This window comes from Prionailurus viverrinus, chromosome A2 (genome assembly GCF_022837055.1).
Source record: "Prionailurus viverrinus isolate Anna chromosome A2, UM_Priviv_1.0, whole genome shotgun sequence".
Taxonomy (NCBI): Eukaryota; Metazoa; Chordata; class Mammalia; order Carnivora; family Felidae; genus Prionailurus; species Prionailurus viverrinus.
In genome coordinates this window covers 161,931,866-161,956,902 of record NC_062562.1, presented here as the reverse complement: position 1 = coordinate 161,956,902, position 25,037 = coordinate 161,931,866, and the positions used below count along the sequence as shown (strand labels likewise).

The 25,037-nt window shown below is 46.1% G+C and overlaps 1 protein-coding gene across 1 annotated transcript in view; it reads right to left on the bottom strand.

Annotated features, from left to right (window-relative positions):
- The window catches only part of CNTNAP2 (contactin associated protein 2), a 1,382,613-nt gene that overhangs the window by 9,382 nt on the left and 1,348,194 nt on the right, over positions 1-25,037 (bottom strand). The window contains exon 22 of the mRNA XM_047837856.1: positions 24,252-24,491. Within this exon, the coding sequence (XP_047693812.1) occupies positions 24,252-24,491 (240 nt within the window). The remainder of the gene's footprint in view (positions 1-24,251; positions 24,492-25,037) is intronic.

Below are 25,037 nucleotides of genomic sequence, written 5' to 3'. Positions count from 1 at the left end.
AGAAATGGAAAAGCCAAGTGTAAGAGTCAAGGATACTAGTAATCCCAAATAACCTGATGTGGACATTTTTTCCTACAAGTCCTCAGCACTTCCTGTTTCCCCAGAGGAGAGTTCCGTTTCTGACAGGCCCATCTTGCCATCGTTTCCACACGTCTCAGTGCCTCCACCCCCGTTTCGGCTCTTCTGTCTGACATGAGACCCAGAGAAGCACGATCAGTCTTTTGGAGGAACATGAGAGAATCTTAGCGCTACCTGAGCCGTCCTGCTTCAGTTCCACGACACGCAAGCTGATGGATTAGAATGTTTTTTTCTCACCTTTGGCTGAAATCTGCCTCAGCTACTATTTTCTGTCTACATTGGCTATTTCTGTAGAGCCTTTTATACCTTTAGTTTATTTTTTATTTTTTATTTTAAAAAAAAAAATTTTTTTTTTTCAACGTTTATTTATTTTTGGGACAGAGAGAGACAGAGCATGAACGGGGGAGGGGCAGAGAGAGAGGGAGACACAGAATCGGAAACAGGCTCCAGGCTCCGAGCCATCAGCCCAGAGCCCAACGTGGGGCTTGAACTCACGGACCGCGAGATCGTGACCTGGCTGAAGTCGGACGCTTAACCGACTGCGCCACCCAGGCGCCCCTTATACCTTTAGTTTAAAAAGCAATCATGTCTTTAAGTGAACATTTTGCAGGACTCTAATAAAACATAGGGCATGTCAGGAATGTGTAAGCGGGTAACGTTTCATAACAGTTGAGAATAATATACGCTGCCTAATAAAGTTTCCATTTCTTTCCCTGTTATAAAAAAAAATCAGAACCGGTTATATTACAGTTAGGTGTTTCTCTAGGATAAATTTCAAGTACGCAAAAGACAAACGGATCCTGAAGTCTTTCTAGAGGTCGGCAGAGTATCTGTTACCATCCATACGGGCTAATGTAACCTCAAAACCAATTTCATATTCGTTGGGCCTCTGTTTTAGACGTTCAGGTTTAAGGCAAATACTCCAACGGAAGTAGCTTCCTCCTTCAGCAGATCACCTTAGTCTAGAGCCATGGTTACTGGATGGCATCAGTTAGGTATTTAAAAAATGTTTGAACGAGTTATTTTGCATAATTAAATGTGTGCACACGGAGGAAAGAGGTCTGTGTTAGGGTTCAAGGAGGATCTCACTACGGACTCGGGTTTCGTAAGGCTCCTCCTTCAGCTCTCTGCTCTGAAGGATCCCCAGGATAATGATGAAAAGTAGGCAGAACCCTTCTTTTCCTTTTCCCCAGGAAATAGGGCCACCAGAGAGATTTCAGATCCTACCAGCAAATGCTACTTCAGCTTTTCTCTGACTGAAGACCAGAAAAATGATCTGTTCCTGGATCGATCATATTCCAAATCAGCTCGGCCACCAGTGCCACTCAAGCCTGTCGATTTGATTAAAATGCAGACGCTAAGAAAGACACAAATGAAAGAACTTAACTCTGAGTCCTGGGGACTTTTCTTTCTTTAAAAAAAATATTTTTAAAAAATGTTTATTTACTTTTGAGAGAAAGAGAGAGACAGAGGCATGAGCAGGGGAGGGGCACAGAGAGAGAGACACAGAATCCGAAGCAGGTTCCAGGTTCTGAGCTGTCAGCACAGAGCCCGACTCGGGGCTCGAACTCACGAACCGTGAGATCACGACCTGAGCGGAAGTCGGACGCTTAACTGACTGAGCCACCCAGGCACCCCTACTGTGTACTTATTTTAACTGGTCCAATCCCATGTCTAGGGAGAGAGGGAAAGGCAGAGCCAACATGAAGTATACTGTAGTATACTTTCCCCATGGGGGAAAGTAGACTTTCCCCATGCCCTTTAGGACTTTCTGGTGTGGGCAGCATGGTCGGATATTCAAAATTCCAAGTGTCAGCCCAAGGATGCAATGACCTTGCATTTGTAGGTTCATCACCCGATGTTAAGGGTGATCAGAAAATCATCCCGTGTGAATAAAAATGTTTTCCAAATAATATTTCTGGAAACCTTGGGTTTCTTCTTTAAACCTGAGTGTTCCCTTCAGAGAAAGATTATTTGTAGATGTGACAAATGAATGTATTCAGCCATTCAACAGATCTTTCCAGAACGCCGACTACGTGTCAGGCACCATTCTAAGTGCTGGGGATCCACAGTGAACAATAAAAAAGATGAAAATTGTTACTGATGAGGAATTTCTGTGCCTCATTGAAGAGTTTGGTTTACACAGTCAAAACACTAATTTAAAGCACGGATGTGGTTTTAGTTACGACCCTATCTAGTTACAGTAAATTGCCTAAAGCTGCTTTGTAGTTGCCATGTTACAACTCATACACTCATAGGTCACGGTAAGATTTGGTTACTGACATAAACCACCCTTCCAAGACTGAGAGACTGCGAGTTTCTTTCCGAGGATGAAAGTTCATACTGTCACGACTCATCTTTGACCTAGTTTCCAGGCCTTCTGACAACGTTAATTACCCTTCTCTGGACACTATTTAGTCCATATCTTCCTAGAAAGCCATCAAGCTTGTTGAGTGGCCCAGATGGGATTGGAAACCAGGCAAGGTTAATTCCTAAGCCATTCATTCCCATCCTGCCTTTTGAGGGCTGAAGAGGCAGCCAGGTGGGGAAGTCCCAGCATCCAGACAGTTCCGCTTGGGCAGGGCCTGTGGCAGGAGGAGCCTTTTTAGGGGATGAGGGAGAGAAATCTGTTTTGTCTTGGAGGTACTGAGCCTGGGGTGCCTCTGGGACACCCAGATGGAGACATCTACTGGGCGTTTGGTATCTTATGAGTGGCTCGTATTTTTCATCTCCTGAGAAACACAGCCATCTCCTCACCACTTTTAAGTAACATGAACCTTCAAAATATATGAAGTACGGAGACAAAAACAATGACAGTGGAAATTTTGTGATTATTCTATTATGTGAGAGTCGTGACTCTATGAAGCTGTTTGCTTCTCTGCTTCAGGTAATGCCGATGGGAGAACGCATCACGCTTTCTCTCTGCTCCAAAACCGACTGTACGGCTTTGCATCCTTGGCCACAAAACTGCAGAAAAACACAGATATTTAGGGACGTGTATATGCCCCTCTCTCTGGATCCCTTGAAGTTACTGACATAACCAGTAGTGGAAGGTGTGGGTGTGACCTGAGATGACAAGAAGAACAGGAACAGCTAGAAGAGAACATGGAAATTTATCCAAGGATCGCCTTTCGTACAAAATCCGAAATCCTTTGTAGGGGGAGGAAGGCCTCCTTTGAGCTGAATTTCTCTCCTGCTCCTTCTCTGCCGGGGCCACTTTTCCAACTTGACATTCTAGGCACACAGACTCGTGATGCTTCCTGGTCGACACATTCTGGCTCATCCCTCCGCCCCCCTCACCTCTGCCCTGCCTTTCCTCTCTCTGTCCATCAAATCTTACCTGTTTCCTAAAACTATCCTTAGCCACCTGGGTTACGTATCTGGCCCTCTTGTCAAGGTCGATCGGTTCTGAATTCTTGTCACTCCCTACACGGCAGCCATGCTCTTAAAGGCATGCTCAGTTATGTTCACGGTCCCAATGACAAACAGTGCTGACAGGCAGCTATGGCTAATGAGACGTTCGCTAAAATGAAATCAGTCCAGGGATGCCTGGGTGGCTCAGTCATGCACTGGCTCCGACTTCGGCTCAGTGCATGATCTCGCGGTTCATGAGTTCAAGCCCCACGTCCGGTTCTGTGCTGACAGCTCAGAGCCTGGAGCCTGTAAATATAGAAAAGCTACTAATGGTTCCTGTGTCCACTGGTCTTTGGTTATTATCAGAAAACAGCCAGTGGGAAAAACCCTGAGGTACAACCGAAGTCCTCACAAAATTCAAGGGCACGGTTCTGTTTCTCGCATAAGCATCCCTGTTTTCATGGCTTCATTTATAACTTAAGTCTGGTTGTCCTAATGCACGTGAGTGCATATGCCTTACTCCCTTGAGGCATATCCATTTTATCCTGGCCAAGCAGAGCAAGCGCTATTTTGACAGATATATTTGAAATGATTTCACTGTAACCATCCTCCCCGCCCCCCCCCCCCCCCCCCCACCCCGCGGTACCAACATCCTCTGGGAAATGCATGTATGAAAACTTGGAAATCAAGAGACGTGAGTAAGACATAGGACAAAGCTCATCCCTGACACAGACTCCATTCTGTTCCATCTCATCCCCCGTCTGCTGGGAGAGCAGAGCAATTTTAGGGGTGCTGCAGAATCAAGGAACCTATATTTTGGGAAATGGCATGAATAGGTCCCAACAGGCTGGCTGGCACAGTTGCGAGAGGATGCGACTCTTGATCTCGGGGTCATGACTTTGAGCCCCATGTTGTGGGTGGAGCCTACTTAAACACACACACACACACACACACACGCACATGCACACCCCCAAAAAACCAGACTCTAGATATTAACAGTCTCAAGACCAGACCTGCCTCAAATAGCCAAAGACTATATTCAATATACGTTTCTCCTGGGTCTCCAAGCGATAGAACATGATGATGACTGTCGAAGCATGGTGCTGTGTCAGCTCTGATTTAGGGTCTCATAGGAGCATGTGCATTTCTGTTTATTTCCCTTGTGTCCGTCCTCTTGTCTGTCTGGCCATCCCCATTACACTGGCCACACACAGACCGTGTCTCCTTTGCACACCTAGAGGTTGGCGCTCCTCCCTTTCTCCACCCGGCGTAGAGCAGGCAGACCGTGGGCTGGAGGAATCCATGATGAGACATTCTCCGCCCACACTCATGCTTGTCCGATTGCCCGGCTGAGGCTTTGGGCTAAAGCACACTATTGCCCTCCTTGCCAGAGAGGGAACATATATGACAGGCTCCAAACATAGGCATGGGTCGGATTCACCCTCAACACACGGACGCTGTCCCCTTCCACTGTCTTTGCCACTCGAGAAGCCACCTGAGGGCTCAGCACCGGTGTCCTTTCCCTCTTCCTCCTGCTCTACCTTCAGGTTGAAAATCAAGAAGGAAACAAACAAACTTTGTAAAAGTGGGCCTGGCGGGGGGGCGGGGGGGTTCCCATAATGATACCCATACTGTAGAGTGATCCGTTCTTAGAGCTGGATGAGTGAAAACACACTTTCCTCCCCCGCAAAATAGAAAGGATGAATGTTCTGTCCTTCCCTTTGCTGCGCTCCTGGAAGGATTTGTCAGGAAAGTAAATGACAGTCTAACCAGCACCTCTTATCCTGTGTGCTGTGTGGGGCGAGTGTGGTGCCTCTCCCTGGCAGCTGAGACCCCCGGGGCTCTTGGGGGTCGGGGACAAGTTCTGACCCCTGCCGGCCTGGGAGGTAAGGGACATCGCGCAACAAGGGCTCCGGGGACCATGCAGGTTGTTTATACGTGACGAACAGGAAAACCCTAAATTCCAGGATTATAAGGTTAGTCATCGTTTGGATGACACTTTCTTCACAGATGAAACTCATTAGGGCCCAGGACAGCAAGGGGTTGGTGGAATCAACCTAGAAGTGTTTTCCTTCCGTGGTGGAGTACAAAATGTAAAGGCAGGTGAAATTCAAATTTCAGAAACAAGGTAATTAGGGACTAATAATAATAGCCCTTCCTACAAGTCAGGCACTGTTTTTTGTTTTTTGTTTTAATTTTTAAAATGTTTATTTTTGAGAGAGAGAGAGACCGCGTGAGTAGGGGAGGGGTAGAGAGAGAGAGAGAGAGAGAGAGAGAGAGAGAGAATCTGAAACGGGCTCCAGGCTCTGAGCTGTCAGCACAGAAGCCTGACGTGGGGCTCAAACTCTGAACAGCAAGATCATGACCTGAGCTGAAGTCGGACCCTGACTGACTGAGCCATCCAGGCGCCCCAAGCCAGGCACTGTTTTAAGTCCTTTAAGTCCATTTCAGCCTCATGTGAACCCCGACAGGTTGGCAATATTCATCCCATTTTGGAAGGTTCTTGAAGGCCAAAAGCTGGTCTGAGGTCCCATAACCAGTAAGTGATAGAGCCAGAGTTTGAACCCAGGAAACTGGCTCCAGAGACGACTTGCAAAAACACTAAGCTGAACTGTTTCTGATGTGAAAGCAAACTTTGTAAGAGCAGGCCCAGGGGACACGGCTCCCCATCACTGCACACGGTCTACACTGGCTCTATCAAATCATCAACACAACTGCATGGTCTCAAGGCAACGAAGGCTCAGTTATTCTCCCCGTGGTTGGCGGCCTGCCTTGGACCCAGATAGGAGTCCCTCACCCACCCAAACAGCACAGAGAGAATGCTTATTACCACCATGGAAACACTTGTGAAATCATGAAATCAGGAACCGTGCTAACCGTGCCTTAAACCGTCACTGTTAGAACATAATTTTTTTTTTTAATCACATTTAGGGAATGTGAAAAATAGAAGACGTTTCCGGGCAGGTGCTTAAGTACAAATAAATGATTTAAAAAATAGTTGCAAGAACAGAATATTAAAAAGAGATTTGAATTCTTTAGCCACCAATTTCTTGCGTGCCCCATTGAGCAGGCAGGGAGAGGACAGAATAATAAAGCTTTTCTTCTTCTTCTTCTTTTTCTTCTTCTTCTTCTTTTTTTTTTAGTACACAAGATAAATGAGGTAGTTGTAGTTCTTATTTACTAAGTTTCAAAATATGTAAAATTGTAGACTTCAGGCTCAGAAACCAATGGCAAATAAAACACACATTTAAATGCATACAAAAGTAAATCGAGATTATCTCACATAAAACCCCCAAAACCAAAGGCACTAAAAGCTTCAGGTTGTCATCTATCAGGGACAAAAAAATTAGATACTAGCTGACATCTCGTAGAGAAAACATCGCCATGGAAACCACTTGAGCTTCGGCATCTGAAGTGATAATTTGAGATACTCGAACAAAACTGCTATTAGTTATAATTTAATTTCGATTGCAGCATGATTTTTGCAGCGGGGGCTGGGCCAGATGATGTATATGTGCCTTTGTTCTTTCCAACGTCTTTGTTTCGTTTCACTGTATTCTCTCTTCCAGTCTGAGCTCGATGGCAGAAAATTATTTTTTTCAAATAATTTGTTCTAGCCATTCACTGCTGACTGGTGTTCTAGAAGCCTATGAAAACAAATGGTGGCCGACAAAGATGCTGAAGATATAAGGGGATGTTGTTTTATTTTCAGAGAGGTGACGGCTGATCACATTTGCAGGGGGGAGAGACTTCTCCAGGCCAGCAGGATTTTAGCCAGGCAAACAGAATGTGGCACACATCCCCACGAGCCTGAGTCTTGTATTTACACCTATGCCCTCACCTCGGTTTTTGCAAAAAGCCAGCCAGCCAGAATTCCAAATTCAGATGGGGAGGGGATTACGGACTTTTGGCTTCTGACTTGAGAAATCACACAAGGCTTACATTTCAGTTCCAGTCTATCTCTTTTTTTTAATGTTTATTTTTGAAAGAGAGAGAAAAAGAGAGGGAGAGAGCATGTGCGGGAGCAGGGGAGGGGCAGGGGCGGGGGGCAGACGATCCAAAACAGGCTCCACAGTGACAGCCGCAGGGGGTCGAACTTACAAACTGTGAGATCGTGACCTGAGCCGAAGTCTAAGTCGGGCACTTAACCAACAGAAACCCCCAGGTGCCTCAATATTTCTAGCTTCTTTTTTTTTTTTTAAGTTTATTTATTTATTTTGAGAGAGTGAGCGAGAGAGAGAGAAGGGGAGGAGCAGAGAGAGAGGGAGACAGAGAATCTGAAGCAGGCTCCATGTTGTCAGCGCAGAGCTTGATGTGGGGCTCAAACCTATGAACCATGAGATCGTGACCTGAGCTGAAGTCAGACCCTTAACCGACTGAGCCATGCAGGCGCCCCCCGCCCCCCGCCAACCCCAACATTTTCCGGTTTCTTAAAGGAAAGAGCAAGTGGCAGCTGCCTGCCTGGTTGTCAGAGATTTGGTGAGAAAAAGGTCAATTAGGTAAAAACGAACAGAATACAGGAACTGGTCATCACCTGCTATATATTTGTTTAAAAAGGTTTTTTTTTTTTTAAGTTTTTAATTTTGAGAGAAAGAGAGAGAGTAAGCGAGCAGGGGAGGGGCAGAGAGAGAGGGAGACACAGAATCGGAAGCAGGCTCCAGGCTCTGAGCTGTCAGCACACAGCCTGATGGGGGGCTCGAACCCACGAACTGTGCGATCGTGACTTGAGCAGAAGTCAGACACTTAATCAAGTGAGCCACCCAGGCGCCCCTGACTGTTTAATGCCAACTTTTACACAAAAGATCTGAATGGGCAGTTGATTATATTAGATTCCCTCCTTCCATTTCTTTCCTTTTTTTTTTTTTTAAAAGCCAACTCTGAGTTGTCTCAATTGCCTTTTGGGAAGAAAGATTTACGGATATTCTCAGACCAGGCTGAACGCCACGTTCTTTTGTCCGACTGCCCATAATAGATATTTGAGTTGGAAACAGCTCGTTACTGACACGAGTTCAGTCTTGGTATTCCATGATATAAACAGGTAAGACGCTGGGCATCCATTTCCACGGTGGGCAAAGGTGTCCTGTTATTTCTCAGGTGGGCAAACTGTTCCTTCTTTCATGTTAGTTACAGTCGTTGATGAGTCTGTCATCGGAGCTGTTGTCAGATGATGTCACGGGCACTGTGGGTCAGAGACGGTGACAGCCGGCTGTCACGGGTTGACTCCCTCAACGTCTCCCTCCTGCGGAGCAGGTACACCGCACGGAAGTGTTCAGTCTTGAAGCGGGTAGGTGCCCGCCACCTAAGTGTGAGCCCTATGGACTCATTAAAGACACTTCTGTGCATCTTGCTGTGGTTCTCAAGCCGAGCCTTGAAAGTCTAGATCAGGGAGCCCCAGAGTGAGGGCTGGGGAGCCCGGTGGTGTGGCCTTCCCTTCACGATGAAGAGGGTCATGCTCCTGTCTGTGGGGCTCTGCAGTCACCGCGTTCCTCTGCCACAAGGTGTAAATAAATCCGTGCTGGTGTCATCAGGAGTGCAGAAGCCCCAGATCTGGGGGAATATGATTGGTTTACTGGAATTGATTCGTTTTTTTGAGAGAAATCTTGTCTCCTTGCTGCTGGTACCTATATGGGTGGAGGTTGAGAGAAGGCGGCCAGCTCAGGGGGGAAGGCCAGTGGCTACAGAGGAACGTGGTTGTCCAATATTCCAAAGCACCAGAGTGACTGTCACTTGAGGACGTGCTGGGTCACCGTTTACAGATACATTCATCAAGCCTGGTGAACATCCCCGCTACGCAGGGGTCCCAGCTAACACAATTTGTGGTTAACTGTTGGCAAAGCGGTCCCAGCAAGAACTGGTTGTCTGTTCGACAGTGGAAAGAGTCTCAGTTTCCAAGGAGAGGGTGGCTGAGAAAATAAAGACGGCAAGAAGATACCAATCGTAGCGAATGAGCCAAAAATGCATCTTTTTTTTTTTTAAATTTTTTTTTCAACGTTTATTATTTTTGGGACAGAGAGAGACAGAGCATGAACGGGGGAGGGGCAGAGAGAGAGGGAGACACAGAATCGGAAACAGGCTCCAGGCTCCGAGCCATCAGCCCAGAGCCCGACGCGGGGCTCGAACTCACGGACCGCGAGATCGTGACCTGGCTGAAGTCGGACGCTTAACCGACTGTGCCACCCAGGCGCCCCAAAAATGCATCTTTTAAAGACATTTCCTGCTGTACTTCCTCTCCTCCCTGACAGGTGTTTGAGCTGGCACCATTCAGAAGGCCAACATCTTCAGGAGACCTTGAGGCCATGGTCTCCGGGCTTCTGCTGAGAAACATGTCCACTTGGTGTTACGCACATCTCAGTAAAGGCTTTGGACTTCCAGAATTTATGGTGTGGAAGCTTGGTGAAAATAGCTTTTTTATCTACCCAAGAGATGAGTTTCCTCATTCGTGAGAACATTGAGGCACATTTCATCATATGAGGAATCAGGCAAGGATGAACGTATCCTTTTACTCCCCCTTTATGGAGATTTCCAGTAGTTTCCAAGGCCATAATTTGACTGTGGATAGCTCTTTTGGAAGCAGCTGGATATTCCTGATTTGTTTTTGTCACCATCGTACGTCTTTCAAGGTAGTACAGTGAAAAATCAAATGCACGTTAAAAAACATTTAATCTGCTATAACATCTATATCTTGACTTGCGGGCAATGCTGTCTTCTGTTTTAGGTGATGAATACGGTCCTGCTCTCTGTAGACTAATCTGTCAATGTCCACTCGGTTTGGGCTTTGTAGGAGGTCACGTTATAACTGCTGTTTCTTTTCTTTTCTCTTCCTTCCTTCCTTCCTTCCTTCCTTCCTTTCTTTCATGTTTATTTATTTTGTGTGTGTGAGAGAGATAGTGCAAATAGGGAAGGGGGGAAGGGGAAGGGGAGGGAGAGAGAGAAGGAGAGAGGGAGAGAGAGACGGGGAGAGAGAGGGAGAGGGAGAGAGGGAGAGAGGGAGAGAGGGAGAGAGGGAGAGGGAGAGAGAGAGAGAGAGAGAGAGAGAGAGAGAGAGAATCCCAAGTAGGCTCCGCTCCCAGCAAAGAGCCTGACACGGAGCTAGATCCCAAGACTTTGGGATCATGACCTGAGCCGAAATCAAGAGTCAGATACTTAACTGCCTGGGCCACCCAGGTGCCCCACTGCTATTTCCTCAAAATGTAAAATTAACACTTTTTATCCCTAAGAGTTCAGAAACCAGTGTCTACGTGGGGAGCGTATCTCAGACCACAGCGGCATTCGCCCAGATCACAGCCCGCTGACGGGGTTCTGGCTCCACTGTGTGGTCTATTCGAAGCGGTGGGGGGTGAGCAGACAGAAAGTACTTTTAAAAATTAATTCTGCACACATTTTAAGTCTTTTATCAATGCCCAGCTGGGCTCTTGCTTTTGAAATACTCTTTTCGGCTGTGTTAGCACAAGTGAACGTTTCTAATTCCAATCCCAAGACAATGCCTTTTCTTCCAAGAAGGCTGACCTCGTAAAACTGAATATACAACTCTCAAGCTAGAGATTTCTGCTGTCTTTTGAGCTGTTCTCTTCTTGAATTAACCTTGGATCTCAGAAGACAGCCATCTTTGCTTGTTGGCAGGTGGAATGACTAAGGATCATCAAAAAAGAACCCTGTAAAACCAATGAAAGCTTCCCGGTGTTTTCCACAAATAGATTCCTCCCCAGTGCTGGCTCACATCATTACCAGGATGGGATAAACTTCCAGCACCAGCCATGTGGCTCTAACACAGTTCTTTTGGGTCAACAGAGTGTGAAAAAATACTTAATTGGCTCCAGCAGTCTTCGGTATGATTTCTTCCACATAGAAAAAGAGAAAGCGGCGGGGGGGGGGGGGGGGGGGGGGAAGAAAAAGAAAAAGGAAGGTGTATTTTGCAGCAGGGATTTCGCCTCTAGGGACACAGTTATTATTTCAGACTCCTGCATTATATTTAAGAGATGTCAGAAGGGAGGAACACAACTCTGAATAGGGACTGAAATTCTTTTAAAGTTTAAAGTTTCTATTGAGAGGAAGGAAAAATGGGGTATACCTGAATTTGAGACCCGATCATGCTATTCTCTGTATAGTTTTGGGCGAGGTGCTGTAAACACTGGGGGCGCTGGCTCAGTCCTGACTGCACATGAGGAATCTCTCAGGGATGGGGAACAGGCATCGGGAGTTTTAAAAAACTGCCCCGGTGATGCTAATGTGCAGCCAGAGCTGAGTTGCAGCCACTGAGGTGTTTGTTCATTGACAGAATGAATGCATTAATTTTGTGAGTCGATTTCCTTATCTTTTTTTAATGTTTATTTATTTTGAGAGAGAGAGAAAGAGAGAGAGAGAGAGAATGTGTGTGCCCATGCGTGCACGTGCAGGGGAAAGGCAGAGAGAGAGGGAGAGGGAGAATCCCAAGCAGTTTCCACACCGTCAGCAAAGAGCCTGAGGCGGGGCTTGAACTCACGGACCCCAAGATCATGACCGGAGCTGAAATCACGAGTCAGATGCTTAACCGATCGAGCCACCCAGGGGCCCTGGTTTTTCTTATCTTTACGAAAATGTGGCTAATACCGTCCACACATACCACATAGGGCCGCTGTGAGGATAGAACAAAACCAGACACTGAAGCGTTAAAGTCGCTCACAAATCGAAGCTATCATTTCTGTCTTTATCCTTTCCAGTCTTCTAAAAGTTAAAATTCCCAAGTAATTTCTCGAAAATCGCCTTTAGCCTTTCTAAGTGGGAAATTTCAGAGCAACCCGTGTCCATCCCAAGTTGAAAATAATAGCAACCACATTCATCTGGATTTTTATGCACATTTTAACGTAAAGTTGATTTTTTAAAAAATTTTTTTGTTAATGTTTATTTATTTTTGAGACAGACAGAGACAGAATGTGAGTGGGTTAGGGGCAGAGAGAGAGGGAGACACAGAAGCAGAAGCAGGCTCCAGACTCCGAGCTGTCAGCACAGAGCCCAACACGGGGCTCGAACTCACGAGCTGTGAGATCATGACCTGAGCTGAAGTCAGACGCTTAACCGACTGAGCCACCCAGGCGCCCCTAACGTAAAGTTGATTTTACTTTCTTTCCCGAAGCCTTCCGGGGTTACTCTCTGGAGGAAACTGAGCCGCAGAATCGAGAATCCCCCTGGGTCTTTAGACATTTCTGAGTAGTCTGTGAAGAGCCTGGGGAATCCACCAAAGATCTCTCCGAACGAGCGAAACGACTTGTCGCCTGTTTGTTGGCCATGTTTAGAGGGACTTTCCCCTGAAGAGCGGATGGCATTGGGTCAAACACTTCGTCTGGATAACGTTTCTGTGACTTTCGAAATCAGAGGCAAGGACACAAGGCCCCCGATTTGCCAGCACAGGTAGAATTAGCATTTCCGGGGGGCGGGGGCGACCGGCAGGGATTCCCTCGGGAGGATTCACACCCAGGGATTCTGACAAAATAGTCTTTCTGAGCGACAGAGTCAGTAAAGGAAGCGATGCTGGGTTCATCTGGAAGATGCTGAGCTCCCCTGAATGCCTCCAAGGGATATGCATGGATGTTCAAAGACACAGCACAGTAGGAGGAGGCTTCAGACGGGTGGCTCCTGGAACCAAGGTCAGACTCAGACATCCCCGGACCACACGGAAGTCAAACCTGCTTCACTTCTGTGGGCGTCTCGTAACATTGCTACGACACGAGAATGAGGCAAAAATGGAGCGTGGCACCCACTGGAGTCTGTGGTTCTGTGGTCTACGGAGAAGTCACCATAGCAACGTGTTGGGTACTCCTCTGCCCTTCCTGGCCCTGAGTGAGGACAGCCAGGGACAGATCTGGGAGAGGCGGGGCTCCAAGGACAGGGCCAGGTGTGATGGGGTCGGGGCGGGGGGGGGGGCGTGCAGAGCACAGAGAACAGCAGAATCCTAACCTTCTTGGCTTTCAAATCTGTTGTGAGGGACAAGGGGAAAGGAAGACAGCAAGAGAGGTGGGGAAAACTGGACTGAAAGAAGTCCCCGTGAGGCAGGAAAGAAGGAAGGGCCTTACACGTTGTCCCAAAGCTGGAGGTTTGAGCCCCTTCGGATTTTTCCCCAGTGGAGTTCTAGAAAGTTAGAGAGTCCCGGTTAGGAAAGAATGGAAGCTTTGGGGGAAGGCAGCCCTCTGCCCCTGTCAGGCGCGGGAGCCACTAGGAAGTAGCAGGTGTGAGGAGGGGACGGTGTGCAGGGGTGAGGCTGAAAGGGGGTAGAACCCTGCTGCCCGCACCTGAGCCACCTACATCCCTCACATCTTCACCACGGCCCCCACGGCTTTGCAAAGCACAAGCCCGCCAGCTCTGTTCTTGCAGTGACTTGGAAAGGCTGTGTGGGCTCTCGAGGCTTCTCAGGTGCCTTGGTTAAAAGTATTCATGCCAAGACACTGCATCTGGAATCTGCCATCTGGGAGGTGCGGTCAAGAGTGAGCTTTGGGCTTGGACCTTAGATTTGTTAACTTTGGTTCACATTTCTCTGTGAGAGGATGTCATACACACGCCAGTGATGAAAATGAGATCACTGAACATTCAAATCACAAAGTTAAAGAGCAGTGGATATATATTCAAAGAAGTCAAGATAAAAGCATCTGGGAAAAGAAAATAGAAACATGATAGAATAAATAAATCCAGAGCTGGTTCTTTGAGAAAAAAAAAGTCAGATACTCTAAGAAGAAAAGGGGAGAAACCTAAACCTAGTGTAAGATGTTTGACTAAGAAAGTTTCTGGAGAATGGATATTAATTATAAAAACTTATTTTGTTCCACTCTATGGAAATGAATTTGAAAACCTAGATTAAAAGCACAAATTTCTGGAAGAATACAATATAACAGAAATTATTATAGATGAGAAAGCAAATCTAATGAAACCAATTATCATAAAGGAAACTGGGGGTTGTCAAAGAGGTATGCCCACTAAAAAACAAACGAGAACAAGCCAGTAGGCTCCATTGGTTTTACGGGTTAAGTCTATTAAACAATTTTTTTTAACGTTTATTCATTTTTGAGAGAGAGACAGAGCGTTAGCAGGGGAGGGGCAGAGAGAGAGGGAGACAGAATCTGAAGCAGGCTCCAGGCTCCGAGCTGTCAGCACAGAGCCCGACGCTGGGCTGGAACTCACCAACCGTGAGATTATGACCTGAGCCGCACACTTAACCAACTGAGCCACCCAGGCGCCCCGGGAGTGAGTCTATTAAACTTACAAGGTACAGGGGACGCTCCAAGGCTATTTATATCCTTGCCACAGACAGTGAGGTCCTTGGACCCAAAGCATCGGCATCACCTGGGGGCTTGTCAGAAAAGCAGGCTCTCAAACCCATCTCTGCCCAACTCAACCTTACTCATCAATTTCCCCAGGGGATTCTTAGTTCAATTTAAGTTTGGATGACACTTGTTTGTTACTCCGCGAGTTGGAGGGTAATGGACAAACCCAGTATGGTGTGGCTAGGGATCACAAGACTGAAATCTGATGTCGCCAAGGCTGAGTTCTTGTCGGGAAGCTCTAAAGAAATATTTGTTTCCAAGCTTGTTCTTGTTGTTGGCAGAACTCAGCCTTTGTGGTTGCAGCAGGGAAGTCCAGGTTTTCTTTCTGGTCAGTGTGAGACTGCTCTCCTAGAGGCCTCCCACATTTCTTGCAGGATGGCTCCTTTTTATGAAGCTGGCATGAGTTTATAAAACCCAAATCTGCACCCTCCTCCCCCAGCCAAAAAGTAAAAGGATGCTATAAACATATTTCACCCAAGAATTATTAACGTCAAAAACAAACAAAAACCAAACTACTAACCTAAACGAAGTGTGAGTAAAATTACTTTAGTTATACCTTGAGTCAACGCCTCTCCATGACTGAATGTGGTTAATGCTAGGAATGAACGCTCGGTTCACGATTTGGAGATCTATTGCTATAATTCACCCCATTACTGTATCCAAGAACATGATCGTGCCCATAGATGTTGAAATGGCATTAGATACCATTCAACACCCAACTCTGCTAAGACTTACCCAAGCAAGAATCCTTAAAATGTGAATACGTGTATGATAGGTTACACATCAGGGAGGATTCTAAGATGGCTCTTGTTGTACACATACCTCGTCTCACTTAAATTCAATCAAACATTCATCTGGGTGCTGCTGTGAAGAATTTTGCTGATGTAATTTGGTGCCAAAGTAACTCACCTTAAGACGAGGTTTTTTTCTGTGTTTGTTTTTGTTTTTAATTGCTTTTGGGTTTTGTGCCTCGATGAAAAAGGGAAACAACTGAGAAGTTTATCAGGAAATGTTTTAAAGTTATATCTACATGAATATTGAATAACGGGGAGGGAAGACAATAAATGGAAAGACATTTGCTTGCTGGGCAGGGAAATATTATTTGCATAGGTGTCAATTATCCTGCAATTACTTTACACATACAATTCAATCTCAATCAAATTCTAGAGAATCCCAACGAAATGACAGGAATTCTAACATCACGTGGGAAGCGTCAGTGTGTAAGTATAGGAAAATTTTGAAAAAAGCATGAAAAGGAAACCAACCTTATGAAATATCTACGGGTATAAAAGCTGAATCATCATCACCGCTTGCTCCTGTCTCATGAAGAGTCAGGTCAACGTGATAGATCAGGGAGTCCAGACACCTGGGTGGTTCGGTCGGTTAGGTGTCTGACTCTTGATTTCGGCTCAGGCCATGATCTCACAGTTTGTGAGTTCGAGCTTCTTGTCGGGCTCTGTGCTGACAGTGCGGAGCCTGCCTGGGATTCTCTCTCTCCCTCTCTCCCTGCCCTTCCCCCGCCTGCAAGCTCTTTCTCTCTCTCTCAAAATAAATAAACTTAAAAGACTAAAATTAAAAAGGGCAATTGTGACTATGATAAAGGCAGGGGAGAGGACGGGAGCTCACCCACAGTGCCAGAACACCTGGCTGGCCAGCTGGAAAAAAATAAAGTGGGATTCCTACCTTCCTCCTTCCATCCAAATAAATTCGAGGCGGATTAAATGTGTAAATCTTACAAATAAAACAAAGCCAGTAGAAAAATATGTGAAATAATTGAAATAATTTCTGAATGGAGGGGGCATGACATAAAACCCAAACGCCACGAAACACTGTGTATTTCCTCCTCTAAAATTTAAAAATGTTTACATGGAAAGATACCCTCATACATTCAAAAACTAGAGATCACACTAGGAAATCATTCAACCATGTCGTAAAATACTAATTTACTCAACACATAAAGGATTCTTGTAATCCAAGTAGGAAATGACCAGCAAGCAAAGAGGAAAGGATATAAATATGTAAATAATTCTTTGGTCAAAGAATGGAAACAGGCCACAGCAAAATAACCACGAGTGACTCGTTAACATATGCAAAGAGACTTAGTCTCTCTCGTGATTAATGAAACCCAAATTAAAACAATTAAAATTCTTTTTTTTTTTCAAATAAGATAGAGCAAAATTCAAAAGAGCATTCCGATGTCCTGGGTTGGTGAGGGTGTGGGGAAGGAAACACCCATATCTGACTGGATTGGAGGTCCTGCACTTGTGGAGGGTGATATAGAACAGCTACCAAAATTAAAAACGCATCCCCCCAACCCAGTGAAATCATGTGTAGAAAGCTATTCATTATGGAAACAAAAGTTGGGAACAACGTCAATGACCCTGTGACTGCAAATCGGTAACTCTGGTATCGCCCGTGACTTAGGCTTACATAAATACGCCGGGGGCTTCTACAGCAAAGGACAATTTGGACCCTTTGCAGGAAGAGCACGCATTTAAAAAGGGGGTGATAATTATTCCTTGCACTTGAATAAACGTGTACTGTTTTGGTCACCGAAGGATACAAAACCCACAAAATGTAATAAAAAAGATTAGGTATCAGAGATTAAATGCATTCATCATGCAATCTTAGCGTAAGGACAAAAACAGGGATCTGCTCGGAAATGATTACGATGTAATTATAAGAGCTGGAACAATTATTTTAAGTGCTTGCAGGTGGTACAGAAAACCAACTACCAGCTTGTAATTATGGAGGAAACCGAATAGATAGATGCAGCTTTATTTTTTTTTAATTTTTTAAAACATTTATCCATTTTTGAGAGTGAGAGACACAGAGCAGGAGTGGGGGAGGGGCAGAGAGAGAGGGAGACCCAGAATCCGAAGCGGGCTCCAGGCTCCGAGCTGTCAGCACAGAGCCCGATGCGGGGCTTGAACCCACGGACCGCGAGATCGTGACCTGGCTGAAGTCGACGCTCAACCGACTGCGCCACCCAGGCGCCCCAACAGAGGCAGCTTTAAAATGTTCGCTACATCCATACTCCTTTGCCCATGAAGATACAAAAATATTTTATCTTCAGACGGTGGAAAGGAAACTTGGAATGTAGACAGGAAACCGAGTCATTAAAACTCATGGCAGTAGAGGCGGGGCGCCTTTAGAAATCACCTTGCTCTGTCCAGTGCTAAAATACCTTTGAGGGTTGCAACCTCAGACTTCCTGGCCAGTGCCTGGGGAGCCGTATTCTGGGATCTGACAGGCAAGGGGCTGCTATACTGAGCCACCGCAAGGACCTTAACCAACCGACCGAGCCACCCGGGGCCCCTCTAAGTTAATATTTTACAAAAGAGCCCACGTTGTGGCCTTTGGTCCTGATGTATTTGGTATCCAATGTCGTGAATGGGATAAAACGCCCCAACACTTGAGATGCACGCGTCATGAAGCAGCTCGACGCGCAGTTTGGAGTCGTTAACTTAGCGCGGAAATTTATGGCATCAGACTCCTGGATTTGTTTTTTTCTGGTGTTTGTTTTGTTTTTGTAGTTTGCAGAATGCGCCCTGCCATCTGCAGCTGTCTTTCTGCGGGCAAATCCATGCCATTTTAAGGAAATGAGATTCTGCGAATGTGACACAGAGAAAAAAACCGAGCCCGTAATTCTGAGAGGGGAATCACAGCAATTTTCTGGTGCTCTGTGACCTTTAAATAAATTGCAGGCCAGAGCTAGGGTTTGTTTTTTCTACCCTTGCAACCGCCGTTCTAAAAAAAATATTCTAACAACCATAATGATGTGCTTTAGAAACAGACTATACCTGTTCTCAGACGGGGGGAAACTGGGCAGGAAAAAGATCGAGTGGATGCTTCTGATTCAGAATCGGTTTAAATAAAATCCACATCATTTTGTTTGCTATTTTCCTCTTTAAAAACTACACTCGACCAGCCCCATACTAGGCCCTTGTGTTTGTGACGGTGCTGTTATAACTGTCCAGTGTTTTCCAGAAAACTCCAATCACGTGGGAACCAGCTTCACCTTTTTGTTTTTGCCAAAGCCGTGTAAAACCTATTATTTATTCGCTTATTTTCACTAAATTGACCCCATTTCTTTTTTTAATGTTTATTCATTTTTCCTTCTTTCCTTCCTTCCTTCCTTCCTTCCTTCCTCTCTCTCTCTCTTTCTTTTCTTTTCTTTCTTTCTTTTTGAGAGAGAGGGAGACACAGAATCTGAAGCAGGCTCCAGGCTCTGAGCTGCCAGCAGAGAGCCCGACGTGGGGCTCGAACTCACGGACCGTGAGGTCATGACCTGAGCCGAAGTTGGACACTTCGAATGAGCCACAGAGATGCCCCTAAATTGACCCAATTTCTTATATGAGTAAATGCACTGATTACACTTTATATCCCTACCAAGTAATTCCATTGCCTGTCAAGCCTGTTCTTTTTTTATTAGCAAGGGTGGCAGGCCTAGAGCTACACGGAGACTTTCTCTTTGACGACATTAGAAGGCCCGAAAGAGAAGTGAACAGGAAACAACACTATGTTGTATAACGCCTTGTCTCTTTTCTTCCCGTAAGGATCTAGCGACCCCCTATCGAGGCCCCCATGTTGCACTGCTCCAGGAGCCACAGACTGCAATGCAAATGGCATCCCTTAGAGTTTTGCAGTGCACAGCCTGACCAACCATAAACGTCCCTCACTTAGGAAAACAGTGACAGAGCCCCAAAAGGCTTTACAGAGGGAATGGATAGCTTAGCATGTCAAGGAAGAGAAAAAGGATCGTATCGCATTAAGCCAGCATCCCTTGGAACACATTTGCTGGGTCTGTCATTTGGCATCATCGAAGATGTAAGAAATATAAGAGAGCAGAAAGAAAACAAGATCTAAGAGTGGAGGTTGTGAATTCTGATTTCCAGGTCTCTGCAAAGCAAATGTCCTGGGGTGAGTATGTAGTGAGTAGACCTACTTCGTCACTAAGATCCCTGTAATCCTAAGGACTCCCTATTCTCCATAAATGCACCTACTTTATTTTAAAGCAGCATTCCCCCCCCCCATATCTTTTCATATTAAGTCTGCCAGCTCATTCAAAACACTGAAAAAATAATTTGACATTTTCCTCAAACTGAGGCCCCTTCCTGGGTGTAGCCATTTCTATTATGACGCACTTACGTGAGAGCCACGGATTGTGGCCCCACTTGGTGGGCTTCGTATTTGTTTGGCTTCAGTCTATTTTTCCAGTTGTAAGTAGGCCGATGGGACTTCTCTGCCTTGGTGAGCTTCCTAACAAAATGGTCAGAGGAACCCAGCCTTTCGTAAGCTTACCACTACGGCCTTTTAATTTGTGATTTCACCACGTAACGGCTTCATACAAACCTCCAGAGTGCTTGCCTTAACTGGTCACGAGTGCAGCTTGGATGTCGGGATTTTTAAAAGCTGACCAGGTTAGTCAAAGGTGCATCTGAGAGTGAGAACCGCTGCATCGGATAAGTGCTTCAAACTTAATGTGCATGAGTCACCTGGGAATCTTGCTAAAATGTAGATGCTGATTTGGTGCAGCTGAGGTGGGGGCCTGGGATTCTGCATTTCTTTCTTTTTTATCTTTTAAGATTTTTAAAAATGTTTTTATATTTTAGAGAGAGACAGAGATAGCAGGGGAGGGGCAGAGAAAGAGGGAGACACAGAATCCGAAGCAGGCTCCAGGCTCCGAGCTGTCAGCACAGAGCCCGAACCGGGGCTCGAACCCATGAACTGTGAGATCATGCCCTGAGCCAAAGTCGGACACTTAACTGGCTGAGCCCCCCAGGTGCCCCAGATTCTGCATTTCTAACAAGCTTCCAGGGAAATACGTGGCTGGTGGAGGACCACACTTTCTAAGGCTCTAGATGAATCAATCTACTTCTAAGTGTCCTTTTTCTCAAACCAGGACTAATTAGCTCTCACTTTCACTCTTGTCCTGTCCGTTACCTACGGAGACTCGGGCAGCACACGACTTACAGGCGGTGATGGTAGTTTTGTGTATATACTGTCGTTTCTGAATGTCTGACAGCGAAGATTCATGTGGAAATAGAGTAAGAAAGGTCATCTGAAAGAAAGCAAAAGGCTCCCCCCAAAGTAGGGGGCAAATTGCTGATATAGGGGCTCACTTAGAACCCCAGAGTTGGTACAAAGAGGATTTGAAGCTGAGGACGTTTGGGATGCATCAGATATAGAAAGAAATCTTTTTGGAATTTCCTTTATCTGACTAAAAGTAGGAATTTCTGGGAAATGAGACTGCCATTCTCTCTTCTGGGTGGCTTTTACTTCCAGGAAGGAGACTGAGAGTAAACTTACTACAAGTGCTCTCTCCAGGGGACTTTTACGGCCTTGAAGAAGACAGAAAGACCATTCATATTTGTATGAACAAACATTATCACACTTTCTTATCTCCTGTTTTTTTTTTTCTTTTAGAAACCCACTTGTTATTCCTATAGAGGCCTTTTCTCTACTATGTAAGGTATTTAAGCATCTGGCTTCAGCTATTTATTGAGTTTTTCTCTTGTAAGCCCCTGAACGCATACGAATACATTTCTTCTCCTGTTAATCTGCTTTTTATCAGTTTAATTTGCAGGCCCCTGTGGACAGAACGTAAGAGAATAGAGGAAAAGGTCTTCCTCTCTGACACTACGCCACTGGAGGCTGCTATTAAGTAACCTCCCCTTATCTGGGTCTTTCTCTGTTCCCTATTCAGCCTGCCACCCCCATTCTCTCTCATTTACCTAAAAGAAAAAAAGAAATCAAATCTTGTTATCTAAATAAGCCTTCTGCCTCATAGGTCATAAGCTGTTTTCTGTCCCTTTAATAAAGCTCATGTGGGGCGCCTGGGTGGCGCAGTCAGTTAAGCGTCCGACTTCAGCCCGGTCACGATCTCGCGGTCCGTGAGTTCGAGCCCCGCATCAGGCTCTGGGCTGATGGCTCAGAGCCTGGAGCCTGTTTCTGATTCTGTGTCTCCCTCTCTCTCTGCCCCTCCCCCCTTCATGCTCTGTCTCTCTCTGTCCCAAAAATAAATAAACGTTGGAAAAAAAAATTTTAATAAAGCTCATGAGACAGACACACATACTCCTTTAAAAGCATTTTCCCGGGGCGCCTGGGTGGCGCAGTCGGTTAAGCGTCCGACTTCAGCCAGGTCACGATCTCGCGGCCCGTGAGTTCGAGCCCCGCGTCAGGCTCTGGGCTGATGGCTCAGAGCCTGGAGCCTGTTTCCGATTCTGTGTCTCCCTCTCTCTCTGCCCCTCCCCCACTCATGCTCTCTCTCTGTCCCAAAAATAAATAAATGTTGAAAAAAAAAATTTAAAAGCATTTTCCCAATCATGGAAGTGGCTGATGAGATCCATGCAGTGACCGGTCAACACCAGGGGAGAGCTGTGCCCCAGTGCCAGTGGAAATTCTCTGCGAAAGGGACCTTAGATGACATAGTGCAACCATGATATCTGGGTTGCAGTAACGTTCCCTACACACATTTTCATCATATCTGTCAAAAAGAATGAGACTGTCTCGTGGAAAGCGTGATTTTTAAACAACAAATGAACCCAAACTCTCTGGCCCCTACAACTGTATCTCTCAGACCGTAAAGCAGGCACTTTACTAATTAAAGCGCACTGAATGTGAGCTCCTATCGGCCCAAAGCAGCATCTAGAGGCTTTTGAAACTGGTCTCTTGGCAGCCGACTTAGACCACACACGCTCACAACTCATGCACCTGCAGCAGCCTAAGAGCCTGAGCGTTTCAAAGATCCTGTGTTGCCTTGGTCTGCTCTGGCATCTGGAGGAATTTATCTGAGAAATCTCTGTTCTTCTGTGGTCCTGACCTAGGTCTTTTCTGAGCTCATATTTTCACTCCTCCTTTTCTTCTTTCGGCATTAGGAATGCTTTCTTTTGTTCAGGTCAGCCCAAGAGGAAAAACCAGCCTGCTGCGTAATCCTGACAACAGTCATAAAAGAGAATTCTTTATAAGTGCCCTTGGCACACAGCACCCCTCATCATGTTATAGGAATCCATGTGCGAGGAACAAAGAGGATTGTTTCGTCTGTAAATTGGCTATTCTGCCAGTGGGGCAGTTCTGGCTTTTTTCAAAGCTTTGTAAAGCTTAGCGGCACAAATCCCGGCAAGGAATCACAGTGACGAGAAGGGCACCGAAACTGATAAATACGGGGTACGGGCTGGAGTATGCGTAAAGTAATCAAACACATGATGTTTACATGATGAACAGTTATGGATCAGAAGTTAGGGTTGGGGAGGATTTGGGAGCCTTTACTGGATATTCAAGCATCATGGCAAATCGTGTCTAACACGATAACAACATTATTGCTGCTTAACTTTTTAAAAGCTTGCTACGTGTCTATAACCATTTTAACCGCTTTCAGTATATCATCCCATGTAGAATTCTGTGAACTGGGTCTTATAATCTCCATTAAAAAATGTTTATTTATTTTGAGACAGAGGGAGAGAACACGAGCAGGGGAGGGGCAGAGAGGGAGGGAGAGAGAGAGTCTCAAGCAGGCTCCTTGCTGTCAGCGTGGAGCCCAACATGGGGCTCGATCCCACGAACCGTGAGATCATGACCTGAACCCCAATCAAGAGTCGGACACTTAACTGACTGAGCCACCCAGGTGCCTCTTATGACTCCCATTTTATTCACGAGGAAACTGAGGAAACATGTCTGTGTTTAACCTGCTAATGAGAGGCAGTGACAGTGCTGGAACCCAGGCCTCCAGCCACATTGCCTCCACCGTCCTCTTCCTGTTTTTAGCTTGGGGAACATTACACGTTGCTTCGGACACCCACGGGCTCTTATGTGGAGGTGCTGTGGAGATCGCACCCCACTCTTCACCTCATGGTGACAAAGTACAGGCTTGGAGAGGTGATCCAACGGACCCAAGGTCGAGCTGAGTAGAGCAGAGAACAAAGACCTATGGCTCTCCACCACTCGGTGTCATGGGGACCGTGAAGTTCCTCCCAATTAATTTTGCAGCCAAGAGCCGCCCTTTATTGCAGGCCTGTGCTTTCAAATTACATGTCTGGGCAGCTGCAGGAGTGAGACTAAATCCACAGGGTTTTGCAAGCTTACACGCACCCCTTGGGACCTGGAAGGCTACGGGATTATGCACATAGATACACGGTCGGGAGAGGGATCTCTGTGTTGCTTTAGGTAAAGCTTGCCCCCTGGCCTTGGACTGTGGGGCTGCAGTGACTCATAAAGGCGTAAGTAGGGGAAGTGATGCATCGGGTCATCTGACAGTCACCTCGCAGACCTCGGTTTAGGCATCTCCTAATTCCACTTAAATGAGTCAATAGTTCCCACGTGCCTTACCTTATTTCCTTCTGGCTCTGAGCGAGGCTGACAGTGGTAACTTTTGCACACGTGGTTATGTGCTAAGCACTCCTGGGCTCACCCATTCCTTCACACTCTTAATCCTCCAACAACCTCACCAGCGAGGTTCTGTTATAACCCCATTTTGCAGATGAAGAAACCGAGGTTTAAGGAAATAAAGCAACCTGGCCAAGCCTGCCTTACCTGAATCCAAGTGGTCTAAGTGCCAGGGGTCGGTGGCAGACGACATGGGTGAGAGGGTCAGCGGGGAGGCCCCACAGTTGGACTCCACCAGCTCGCCCTGAATGTGGACGTGAGCGGAGGCGTTGGTCTGCCTCAAGGCCGCCTTGAGAGGCGCAATCTGGTTGAACTGGACTCTGGAGAGGCAGCCGGTGAATCCCGGGGTGTTGTATTTGTGAATCTCTTGGTCAATCTTCCCTGTTTCTAAAAGATAAAGAAAGAGAAAATAAAAATCGTCTCCCACTCACTGTATTCCGGCAGTAAAATATCCTCGCCTTTGATGCCCGTGTCTAAACCTTACTCTCAGGTTTCAGTGCGAGATGTTACATTCTTTCAGATGAAATATTAATGACTCGGCAAGGCTCAGGGCTGGAGACTTCGCTGTAAAAGAACCTCTGCGTTGCCAGAGATTGTGTAGGGTGAGGAGAATACGACTCTATTTGTTACAATAAAATGCACATATAATTACCTTCTGGATACCTGCGGTATTGTTAGAACTAACAACACTCACGTGGTTCTGATTGATTTTTCTCCTTCTCTTTTCCCTCTTACATATATTGAACAAGGCTCCCTGCTCAGCCCTCCTGGTGAATTATGGTTCTGTTTTGTACCTCTTTCTTATTTTCTTCTTCTTCTTCAGAATCCTTTATTTTAAAAAAGAAAAAGGAGTTCCCATAGCCTATAGAACGGAGCGTTTTCTTTCTTCAGCGTCCAATCCCCTCGGAATTCTGAGGTTTATAGAAACCCAGC